General features: G+C 42.7%; 1 protein-coding gene across 1 annotated transcript in view; it reads left to right on the top strand.

The window, feature by feature from the left end:
- Positions 1 to 13,146, top strand: part of LOC126443737 (uncharacterized) — a 448,679-nt gene that overhangs the window by 136,177 nt on the left and 299,356 nt on the right. Inside the window, exon 3 of the mRNA XM_050090959.1 lies at positions 5,608 to 5,695. Coding sequence (XP_049946916.1) covers positions 5,608 to 5,695 — 88 coding nt within the window. The remainder of the gene's footprint in view (positions 1 to 5,607; positions 5,696 to 13,146) is intronic.

Raw genomic sequence — 13,146 nt, 5'->3', positions numbered from 1 at the left:
AAGATTTCAACCTCGGTTCCGGTCAAAACAGGGGCCAGAATTCAAATACTGGTAACTGTAGATCTCTGCCTGCTACAGCGATCACTTCAATCATCATCTGCCGAATGTCATGTGTGGACGAGAATTGTTCTGTTGAAAAATGGCATGAGAGGTAACACGCGAGGGTACAAGTTGTTCGTGATGTACCGTTATGCCGTTTTATTCCCTCGATCAGTACCAGCCATGACCGTAAGTCATACCCGGTGGACCCGCACCAGGAGTAACACTTCGGTGCCTCCAAAATACTGGAAGTATGTGACCTCTCCTCAGGCCGCCGCCATACTGTCGATGATAGTCATCCAGGAAAGTGCAGAACCGTAATTCATCGCTGAATACAATGCGACGCCATTCATCAGCAGTTCATGCTTCCTGGTCACAGCACCATTCCTAACGCAACCGTTTGTCTTTTGGTGTTAGTAGCAGTATTCTTAGTCCTACTGCTGCTAGACTCCGAATAGTCGCATGGCATGACACAGAATGTCGCTGAGAGTCTGTTACTTTTTATCGGATGGCAAGTACAGATGTGAAGCGGTTATGACGTGCCTGGTGCACAGTACGACGATCCTCCCTTCTGGTGGTCAGACGAGGTCTAACCGAACCTTGACGATGAGTACATCTGCCCTACGTTCCCAAGCAGTCCAGTATCTGGCCACTGTCACTTCAGAACGCCTAACAAATCTAGATATTGCAAGATTCTACCAATTGCCCAAACGGATACCCACAATGAGGCCTCTTTCAAACTCTGTCAGCTGCCGATAACGCGTTTCACACGAGTACACGGCATCTTCGTGTCCTTTACAATGATCATCCCACATCTGACACTTTTATTGCCACTTATATACCCTAACACTCCTGATAACAAGGCTAAACACGAACATCATTAATGCGCTCTGTGGCCGTTTTATCTGTCACAAAGAATAGCAGTTATCGTCATTTACGCAGACTCTGATAGTGAGTACGTGTACAAAGTTACACTGACATCCGACGATGTCTTCTGGGTGTTCACGTTTTTGTCAAACAGTGTAACGTAACAAACAAAAATCATTGCCGTTTGTATGAAAGATCATCACCTGAGAACGCCTTCACCGATTTGGTTCTTTTTTTTTCGTTGCGCTCGATATTATCAGGTCAAGGTTTGTATGAAAGAAAATTTTTGGAAACTCCAGCGGAAAAGTCGAAAAATAACATCAGGTGCTGCATGTACGAAATATCATCAGTTAAGAACTGCCTGGTTGATATTTATCTTTGTTGTGTTCGTAATTGACAGGATAACGTTTGTAAGAGAGAAAATTTTTGGGCAATCTACCGGGGAAGTCGGAAATTAAAATGAATTGTGAAAGATCACCAGTTGAGAATGGCCCCACCGATTTGGTTGATTTCTTCGTTGTGTTCGTAACTGTGGATGGTATTGGTATTTTTCGCATGAAACAGAAAATTAAAAAAATGCGTTCAGTTCGACAGTTCTGCTGTCACTTGTCTTCATAACAAGAAAAAAGATGGTTTCACAGTTACACATGTAATATATAAATACATTTGTAATATGTAAAGGGGAACTTTGCTACCGAAATTTTGAAAATTTCTTGACTGATCTACTACAAATTTTTGCACGACACTCTAATGGACGTTCTGACGGACGTAAGCTATATATACAGGGTGTATCAAAAAGAATCATCCGATTTAAAAAATATCATAACTGTTATGTTATTTCAGATATGTGCGCGAACAATGTACTGTTGGAAAGAACAAACCCTGGAGTCTTACATGGTTCCCGCTAGGTAGCAGCAGTGTGCGCCCACTTCATTTCTAGTAAAAATGGTGTCGGGACAACAGAAAGCGTTTTGTGTTCTACGTTTTGCGCATTGCGGATCACTAATAACTGTTCAGCTTGTCTTTCGTTCTAGGTATGGTGTGGATCCTCTTACAACACACAGCATTAGACGATGGCACGAAAAATTCCGAGAAACAGGCTGCTTGTGTAAATGCAAATCGCCGAACCTTCCCCGAGTGTTTGATACAGAGGTCGAACACATCCACCATAGTTTCACAAGAGTCCGCGGAAATTCGTTCGCCGCGCAGCTCGACAGTTCAACATGCCCCCCGATGTCCTTCTGGAGTGGTTGCGTCGACGTTACGGATGAAACCATGCAAAATTCAGCTGCTACAAGCTCTTCGTGAAGTTGACAAACAACAACGTGTGGAGTTCTGTAATTTAGTTCTTGGCAAGATCGAGGATGACAGTTTTCTTCCACGCTTAGTGTTCAGTGACGAGGCAACATTCCATTTAAATGGAAAGGTGAACTGTCATAATGCGAGACTATGGGGTACGGAACAGTCATACGAATCTGTACAACATGAGAGGGACTCTCCAAAATTTAATGCAGTTTCACGGGAAAATGTGTATGATACATTTTTCTTTGCCAAGAGCATTGTTACAGGAAGGACATATCTCGATATGCTTAAGAACTTTCTTTTCCCACATTTGAAGACTGATTGGAACGACTTCATTTAGTGACGGGATGGGGCACTGCCACACTGGCATTTGGAAGTGTGGGAATTTTTAAATGATCGGTAGCGCTGGACCAAATGATTCAGCCTTACATTACTGGCCTCCAAGGTCACTGGACATGGTGTATGTGATTTTTCCGTGTGGGGGTTTATAAAAGACTCTGTTTATGTGCCTCGGTTACCAATTACAATGAATAAACTGAGACATCGCATAACAGCAGCTGCGGAAGTTGTAACACAAGACATGCTCGCTGCAGTGTCAGAACAGTCTGAATACAGCACTAACATATGCCGTGCATCTCAAGGTGGGCATATTAAACACCTATGAAAAGGTATGAAAATAGCTTTTTGAGTTTCCTGTTCATGAAAAAACAAAATTCATTGTATATGTTTATTACTTTCAGAAATATAGACGTGCCAAATAAGATGATTCTTTTTGATACACCCTGTATAATATTTAAATATATACACTCCTGGAAATGGAAAAAAGAACACATTGACACCGGTGTGTCAGACCCACCATACTTGCTCCGGACACTGCGAGAGGGCTGTACAAGCAATGATCACACGCACGGCACAGCGGACACACCAGGAACCGCGGTGTTGGCCGTCGAATGGCGCTAGCTGCGCAGCATTTGTGCACCGCCGCCGTCAGTGTCAGCCAGTTTGCCGTGGCATACGGAGCTCCATCGCAGTCTTTAACACTGGTAGCATGCTGCGACAGCGTGGACGTGAACCGTATGTGCAGTTGACGGACTTTGAGCGAGGGCGTATAGTGGGCATGCGGGAGGCCGGGTGGACGTACCGCCGAATTGCTCAACACGTGGGGCGTGAGGTCTCCACAGTACATCGATGTTGTCGCCAGTGGTCGGCGGAAGGTGCACGTGCCCGTCGACCTGGGACCGGACCGCAGCGACGCACGGATGCACGCCAAGACCGTAGGATCCTACGCAGTGCCGTAGAGGACCGCACCGCCACTTCCCAGCAAATTAGGGACACTGTTGCTCCTGGGGTATCGGCGAGGACCATTCGCAACCGTCTCCATGAAGCTGGACTACGGTCCCGCACACCGTTAGGCCGTCTTCCGCTCACGCCCCAACATCGTGCAGCCCGCCTCCAGTGGTGTCGCGACAGGCGTGAATGGAGGGACGAATGGAGACGTGTCGTCTTCAGCGATGAGAGTCGCTTCTGCCTTGGTGCCAATGTTGGTCGTATGCGTGTTTGGCGCCGTGCAGGTGAGCGCCACAATCAGGACTGCATACGACCGAGGCACACAGGGCCAACACCCGGCATCATGGTGTGGGGAGCGATCTCCTACACTGGCCGTACACCACTGGTGATCGTCGAGGGGACACTGAATAGTGCACGGTACATCCAAACCGTCATCGAACCCATCGTTCTACCATTCGTAGACCGGCAAGGGAACTTGCTGTTCCAACAGGACAATGCACGTCCGCATGTATCCCGTGCCACCCAACGTGCTCTAGAAGGTGTAAGTCAACTACCCTGGCCAGCAAGATCTCCGGATCTGTCCCCCATTGAGCATGTTTGGGACTGGATGAAGCGTCGTCTCACGCGGTCTGCACGTCCAGCACGAACGCTGGTCCAACTGAGGCGCCAGGTGGAAATGGCATGGCAAGCCGTTCCACAGGTCTACATCCAGCATCTCTACGATCGTCTCCATGGGAGAATAGCAGCCTGCATTGCTGCGAAAGGTGGATATACACTGTACTAGTGCCGACATTGTGCATGCTCTGTTGCCTGTGTCTATGTGCCTGTGGTTCTGTCAGTGTGATCATGTGATGTATCTGACCCCAGGAATGTGTCAATAAAGTTTCCCCTTCCTGGGACAATGAATTCACGGTGTTCTTATTTCAATTTCCAGGAGTGTATTTGTATCATATAAAGAGGAATCATAGTTACCACAAATCACGAGAAGTTCTTGACCGATTTACTTCCAGTTTTCACACGCTACTCTAATGAACATTGGGACGGACACAGGCTATATATTTTTTGTAATACATTACTTATACAAATATGTATGTAAAATGTTGTTACCAAAAAATCTCGAAAACATCTTGATGGACTTCCTACAAATTCTTGTGCGATACTCTGCTGAACATTCAGACTGTAATGGACGTAGAGAGGGGGGAAGAGGAGATTCTGCACAGAGATATGACTGGAGGAGGAGATGTAAAGAGAGACAGAGAGGATGAGAAGACGGGCAGAGAGAGGGGTGGGGGCAAGGAATTTAGGATGTATATGCAATTCCCATACATATTTAGCAATTGCGGAGCATTTTCGGGTTCGCTAGTTACATGTAAACTTATCTGTTAAAAAGTCCAGGGTTACTTACGAGAAAATAGTTATTGAAAAATAATGCTTTTTTAAAGTGAAAATCAACTTTGTTCTTAAGCAATATAATCAGCAACTTTGCCAACGTGGCTGATTGTCACTTTCAGATGGATGATAAGTGTTCCATCATATCTTCTATTATGGTGTTGCAGTGGTGCAGATTGATCTGCTCCTCCGTTGAACTTTTGTACAGTGTTTTTGCACTTGCTTTGCGTCATGTGGGAGAAGAAATAGTGATGGAGATCGCATTAGATGCAGATATGCATTCGTTTGTGACGTAAAAATCCTGAAGAAAAATTTAATTGCCTCCTGTTTGCTGAAAGAAGTACGTCGGAAATAATTTTCGTTGCGCTGTCCTTCTGTTCACTGTTTGATCCACACTTTTCGTAAAGGCAGTGGTATAAGTACCAGGGGCACAATCTTCATGCTGGAGACACAGGGGCACCATGTCCGCTAGACGAGACAGACACCACATCCACTGGATGAGACCTCTTTTTCGCCCAGAACGCTATCTCGTGAGCTCGACCACTACTCTTTCTTACTGAAGTAGGCGTTTTAGGCGGTGTTCTTACTGTTAAATGAAGCTCCCATGAAACTTTCACCTAAAAATCAAAAAGTCTCGCTGAAAAATATGCTATGTTCTCTTTGTTTTGTGCGACTGTACCACTTAATCATGTATTGAGCTAATAGTATCATTTTTCATTTCAGACTCCTTCATCTCAAGAAGAATGGAGAAATGTTGTTCATCAGTTTAAAGAACTGTGGAATTTTGAAAACGGCTCTGCGGCAGTGCACGGTAAGCACATACTGATTAAACAAGCAGCAGGTAGTGCTTATTACTACGATAATCATGAAGGTACTTTCAGTCTTGTCCTTTTTTTCTGTTTTAAATGCAAACTACAAGTTTCTGTGTGTTCAAACTAGTATGGAATGCCGAGTTTCAGAAGGGGTATTCTGAAACTTACACCTCTACACCTCATTACTATCTGCCACTCAGGATTTACCAAATCCTTTGTAACAGAAGGAAGTAGATTCTATGGTGCCTTTTGTTTTTGTTTGCGGCGAAGTTTTGCCTTTGATACTGAAATTAATGAAACATCACCCTCAAAAAAACATATGGAGGAGCCAAAAAGTATTTATATATAGACTTAGCAGAGCTCTGTGGTTGTTAACAATGTCTTTGGTATACTGGCAAGCAGATTAAAAGCGTTGTTAACGCCATTAGTGACAGACATAACAATTGTTGATGGAATGTGATATGTCTGCTGCCGCCAGCACAAAAAATAACTAGATAGCAATGACGGAACAAATTTATTTATCAAAGATTAATGGCATGTGCACTCCAACGTTCATTGAAACAAAACATAAAATAAGTCGCTTCTTGAAATAGAACACTAATAGTTCCGGTGCCTGAAGGCCGCTTAGGTTGTCACCGAGTCTAAGGTAATTAAGAACACACTTTATGAAAGTCAAAGTCGCTTAGGGACTAAAATTGTGTAAGTCCAGCGTGTAGCCATTTGGAAGTTAAATAGGAATAAATAAACGTACAAGTCCACATTCACAGAGCGCCCATCTTCTTTGGTGAGAGGCTACGAACACTGTTTAAGTCCACAACTGGCAGCGTCCAGGGTGCGAAGTCAGATGTGAACGGCAGCAACGTTGGCTCTTGAATGAGATTCATGATTGATGGAACCCTAGTGGAATTGGCACTAGTATACCGCCAGGCCTATTTTCGATTATGTGTTTTGCACAAGAGAATATGTCCATGCAGCATGCGGCCTCCAGCGGCACTTGGGTCGCCTCTTGGTGGAAGGTCAAAGCATGACCGTCTGTCTTCCGGAAAATTGACTCCTGTATGTTAAACATCTTCGGAGCAGTGATGTGTTGTTGATTGCTGACACAACAGGCATTAGGCCTCAGTACAGCAGAATGGATATACATTTCTCCACAACTTTTGCAGGAAGAAAAGCCTTAATTACATTCATACTACTCTTGATTACGATTATTCACAAATTGGAAGCCTGACAGAACAAAACTCGCAATCAGGTATTCAGCAACTGTTATAATGAGATGTGACATGACAAATCAGTATGGTGGCTGCAGAGAAAATGTGAGGACATACAAACAACATATCACCGATGAAATTCAAGACACTTCGATCATTTATATTTATTTACGTCTAGTGTATAATTTACACTGTATATGTTAACTAAATAAAAACATTAATGGACTTACAACACCAACATCGGATTCATCATTAAGTTCCTTAGTTAGTTTGCCTCCAGATTACTTCCTTGTGTTAAGGAAAATACGACACATTGCAACACTTCTTTATCCAGAGTGAACTGGAGCAGGTCGTAGTTCAGGCATGTTTTCAGCAACGCTCCCAGCTGCTGATTCGGAGTCTTGGATATTGCTGAACTTATGTTGGAAAGACAGCTGTAGAGATTTAATGTTTTTTCTACCACAAATGCCCTGTCTGAAGCACTGTTTATCTGTTTGCCCTTTGCTACAAGATCTTCGCAGGCATCGTTTTTCATATTGCTCTTGGAACAGTCTTTCGATTTCATTTCACACACGCTTGTCTGTTTTCCATACTGTTTACCTTAAATGACACCGTACAAACAGCGTTGTTGAGAGAAGGGACAAGAGCGAAAGGACCAGCGAACAACACAAAATTAGACACTGTACTGAATAGTGTGAGCTGTCGGACAGTGGTCTGGGTAACCAGCCTAGCTTGAGAGTCCTTGTCCACTGGAAACGCTTCCTACAGGTGCCCGTTCACAGCCTGACTGGTCAGCCAGTCCGCTCGCCAACCACTTCCGTGACCTCTGGCAGTGTGTGCGCACTGGCGACCAATTGGTAGACCCTATGTGGCTGTACTGATGGAGTGTGGACTGACAGGTAGCGGTTGTGGACTGATAAGTAGTGGTTGGCTAAGCAGGTGAGTTTCACTGATGGAAGCGAAGGACTCAGACCAGGAGCCGACTGAGAGTCCATTGCCCACACACAGGCTAGCGGATCAGAGATGACCTACTCGGTGCATAGGTCAGTTAGACTAGTCCATCAGAGTATAGGGGCCTTATGAGTAGTAGCCTACTTCCACAGTGAAAGTCCCAATCTCCTCCAGCGGATGACCATTTGAACAACAACTCTTAACATGGCTAACAAATAAGGCGAAACTTAGCACACATAACATCGAAGAACTTATGGAAATAATGATTTGGAAGAATGGAGATTAGAGAGACTGTTAAGCGAGCAAAATTAATTTGCTACCATCTTCTTTGATCTGCTCAGATTAACCAGGTGCAGTGATTTGTTTCTGCTGGTGCTGGCTGGCGCTTGCAGTGAGGTGGTGTGCCGTTCTGTCAGAGCCACATTATGCCACTTCACAAATGATCACCAGCCTAAACACCCTGCTGCTGGAAGACGAGCATCACGAATAGTCGCCATAATGTTCTACAATATCGCTTCTTACAAATGCATAAGATACTAGTACCATGTGTCTTGACGCACAAATTCTGCTGTTCCCTCTTATATTCTCCATACTCTGTCCTAATACCAGAGATCACGTTATGCACTGTCACCTTAAAAAACGTTTTGAATGGTATTATGCAAGTTATTTTGAGTACCCTGTCCTTTTAAAGTACATCTTACTTAATATATTATTTTATAATGCTCATAAATCATGCATGCCTGGCATTACTGACAGTGATATGCAGCATCATAAATATAAAGAAAACTGTTTTCATGTTTTGAAGTTACATATAGAAACGTCGACATTTAACACTAGTAGTGGGGGGAGAAGCTGTGGACAATTTATGTCACCTTCATAGGGGTCATAGTCCTGGTCATTTAGTTAGTATGACCACTCATTTGATGTACATTACGTGTGAAATCTTATGGGACTTAACTGCTAAGGTCATCAGTCCCTAAGCTTACACACTAATTAACCTAAATTATACTAAAGACAAACACACACACCCATGCCCGAGGGAGGACTCTAACCTCCGCCGGGATCAGCCGCACAGTCTTAAAGATTGTTTTGCTAGGTCGCAGCAAGGAATGCAAGGCTTTTGCAGACTTTCAGCTTGATTCCTAATGCAGACTTTGGTATGTAAGAAGAACGTAGCACAAAGGTGTTCCATGTATTGAAGCGATCTGACGTAGGAAGTGCGCCCTCGGTTCAGTGTGAATGTTTGTGTGCCTGCTGCTGCGTGTGTATACATTCTAATCTTTACCGAATCTTGATAATTTTTGCCTCTTTGTGAATTTTCTTTGTTTCATTACTATATGTCCGTTGGAAACCATCCACGTGGGTTAATATTAGGGTTTGTTGGCCCTCTACCATTATCCTTTGTCCATTCAAATGTGTTCTCTATAAAATGGTAACTGATCGCGGCTACGTGGTTTAATGTTGCTAAAATTTGGCCACGGTACGTAGAAATTGTGTCTCCGCGAACCACGTGGCCACACTAGTTAACTGTGAGCCCAACTTTCCTGTGGCCCCCTGTCTGGGTCCTCGAGTTTACTTATTGCTGGGATATTAAATACATCCTGTCCGGGTTATTCAATTGTATTTGTGGTTTGTGATTTCATGTTAAGCGCGTAAGCGTGTATGTGTGGCCCTCGTTGAGGCGGTTTCTCCAGACCGAGGTTCAACTTTAAGTGCAACCATAATGTTCAGATTTATTCTTTTATTTGATCATTTCTCAACACGGTGGAACAAACCTCCTAGCTTCGTCACATGCTGGTGTTGGGGCTGTCCTTGCTGTTCTTTGAGTGAATGCGATGTACTACATGGCGATTCACAAATATGAACCATATTTTATTTTTATGTTTAATTTTTCTAGTGGAATTGATACGATTTTTAAATTCGTTGTTTATAATCTGGACTTTATCTTTTCCATTGTACTTTCTGAACATCTGGCCATACGAAAAAATTTTGCGATTGTCAACCAAAAAAATAAATTATGATCACTTTCTAATATGAAAATTGTGATATCACAGTTCTTGTTCGAGGATCTCCAGTTTTCATCATCAGTAAGAGTCCTCTGCACTTCTGCCTGCCACGCAAATTCTGGGGCTCAGAGAGGAGGATTAGTGGACGTTTACTCAACCTTTTCTGGACACTAATTTCACAGGGCTGAATTCACAGGACACCGACCAAAAAGACACTGCGATCGTGACAGAAATGAATTCCCCCGGATCAATCTACCGATGGTTCTAACGATTGGTGGAATATCCACAGAATTACGAGCAAACTAATGTATGAGGCTGTCTCTTGTAGGTCTGATGAAAATCGGGAATATGGCGAGTGGGCGCGGCACTCAACCTCGGCTAAAGGAGTGAGGGCAGCTCACACTTAGCTGAAAAGTTATCAGAGCAAATGACTGAACGTCAGCAGCTGGCGGAAGGCTGACCAGTTGTGTACACGGCGGACACTCCAGACAATACGCGCACTGTCAAAAGGCATTATCTACCTGTGACACGTACTAACAGTACGAAATAAGCAAACATTTCGACCAACAACGGACAATTCACCAACGTGAGCAGAGCATGTCCAATTTGTATGGACAATGCACCAAACGAACAGTGAAGTGGAAAATGTTTACAGCAAAATCAGATATTCTCACATGGAAAGCACTTACGAAGAGTGCTGGAAGATTATTTTAAGAGACCAGTCCACGTAGTCAAAGCACAGATTAGATGAAATGTAATGAGGTTGATGTTGTAGACCGGAAGGAACAGTAGACTCCATTGAAAGATAAAGGACACAAATTCATTGTAAAGTCATTCATTTTGATGAATTACGTAAATATCACTATTTTTTCAGGTAGAAAGCAACATTTACATATGTACCGTATATCGTGTGATGAATTTCGTCATGCACAGCTAAAAGATTATTAGTTAGTAGCGTATTTCATTATCTAGACACTAGGATGATGAATTACATGTATGCTATATACCTACACTACGTTATCCATGATCCCTGTCTGCTGTCATTGTGGATAGTGATAGTAACTATCAAATCTTTGAATGAAGCAATAGGTAACGATTGAATTCACGATATCCAGAGATTTAAGGCTCTATACGATACGTTAGTTTATTTGAATGGATGTGCATGGCCCTGAAGATGGCATAATGAAATGCTGAAACTGGTAGTCTTCACGATAAAATAAAATTACATTTTAAGCAACGCTGTTGGTAAATTTTATTGACATTGACGATTAGAAAGTATGTATCCTTTCAACTGTATCTTGTTTTACATACAGCGAAGGTATTTGTTTTCTCTCTCTCTCTCTCTCTCTCTCTCTCACTTACTCACTCACGCGCACACACACACACACACACACACACACACACAAACACGCACACACACACACCTTATTACACCAAGCAACAAATCTCACTCCATACCAAAATATTCAGTATTCACGTATCACTCCAAAGCCCACAAACAGTCAAAATCATCATCATTTTGAATTATTACTTTACATCATTCAGCATTCACGAACATCTATTACCAATACAGTAACCCATTCTCTAAATTGCATGTAATACACAGCAAAATGATTTTCCATATAATTCTGCTGAGATCCCATTATATTCCCATATCAGTATCATACCGTCAGAAAATTAATGAAATAAGCCACACAGGAGGCGTACTGTAGTAAACTGTACACATCAACTACTATCTGTAACGCGTTACTCAGTCCGCACAGCCGGCCGCTGTGGCCGAGCGGTTCTAGGCGCTTCAGTCCGGAACTGCGCTGTTGCTGCGGTCGCAGGTTCGAATCCTGCCTCGGGCATGGAGGTGTGTGATGTCCTTAGGTTAATTAGGTTTAAATAGTTCTAAGTGTAGGGCACAGATGACCTCAGATGTTAAGTCCCATAGTGCTCAGAGCCATTTGATCTGAACCATCAGTCCTCCCATCGTGCCACACATGTAAACAAACAATGATATCTATATTAAAGAAAATTACCTCATCATAGCTATAAGCAACAGCACCATAAAATACACAGGTACCTACATCACAATATGTTGAAAGAGCTAACCATCATCTGAAAATCATAATTTACGTTCACTAGATGTGTGCCATCCACATAGAAAGATCAACATGAAATACAGGATTACGCACCTTCATTATTCAAGAAAATACTACGACAAGGGAAAATATACACTAATATACAAGGGTGCTGCCTGATTTTAGACATAAAAAAGAAAAATAATTACTTGAGACACAAAATAAGAAACATTGGCAACAGCGTTTCAATACAGTGCATCATAATTTTAGTACTGATGAAAACTACTACAGTGGATCTTAATCTGTCTTCACTGTGTAGAACCTGAGTATTGTATCTTACCTTCCTCCAGTTCCACTGTACCACATGAATTAAGAGATGAAAATCTCTCAAAACAAGTTCATCAATTCCCAGACGTAAGAGTGCCACTTCTCTCGACATAATAACAATAAAGAAATCAGACATTGTTTCACAGTCGTCTGGTAACAAACAGACGCAAATTAAATTTCATAAAAGATGTAATCCATGTTGAAGCCTTGCCCTTCATGGCATAATGTTCACATTCATTTCAACCCAGATCCAACTTTTAACTTTGTTGCAACAAGTAAAATGGTGGTCAGCAGGTCCAACTAAAATCTCCTCCTGAGAAGCTGTGAACTCCACTAAATCAGCAACATTGCCCAACAAGGTGCTATCTGAACTCTCTTCAGCATTACTAAGCACCTGATGGAGAACAGTATCAGCTCCGACCTCAGGAATAACCAATTGCACCTCACTGTACTCCTGAATTTGGCTTACAGCTTCATGAACAATTGCAACTTTCTCCGAGTCACCGAGCCCACCATAAGCAGGAACTGTACCAGTAGAACTCTAGAACTCCGCTCAGCACTAACCACTAATTGAGCAGTTGAGATACCCAACTCATCCATCTTCTTTGCAGTTTACTTCATTTCCTTTAAACCCTCTGATATTTATTTCCCAGTACTAAGTTTTAATTCTTCAAAGTTCTCTTCTGAACCTCCTAAAAGTGTAGCATGTTGTGTAACCTGTTCTTGAATTTGAATCCTAGCATTTCGACTAGGTACTGCTTCAATTCTTTCTGATAAATCTGTCTTACTTTTGTCACATTCTTCTCTCAAATTTTTAAAATCGTGTTGTAAGTGTTTAAGTTGTTCACTAACTGTTAACTGCAATTGGCTATTATCTTCTTCAGTAGTAGAA

The sequence above is a fragment of the Schistocerca serialis genome, chromosome 1 (genome assembly GCF_023864345.2).
Source record: "Schistocerca serialis cubense isolate TAMUIC-IGC-003099 chromosome 1, iqSchSeri2.2, whole genome shotgun sequence".
Taxonomy (NCBI): Eukaryota; Metazoa; Arthropoda; class Insecta; order Orthoptera; family Acrididae; genus Schistocerca; species Schistocerca serialis.
Note: the sequence above shows the minus strand (reverse complement) of the source record. Positions and strands in the feature narration are given on the sequence as shown.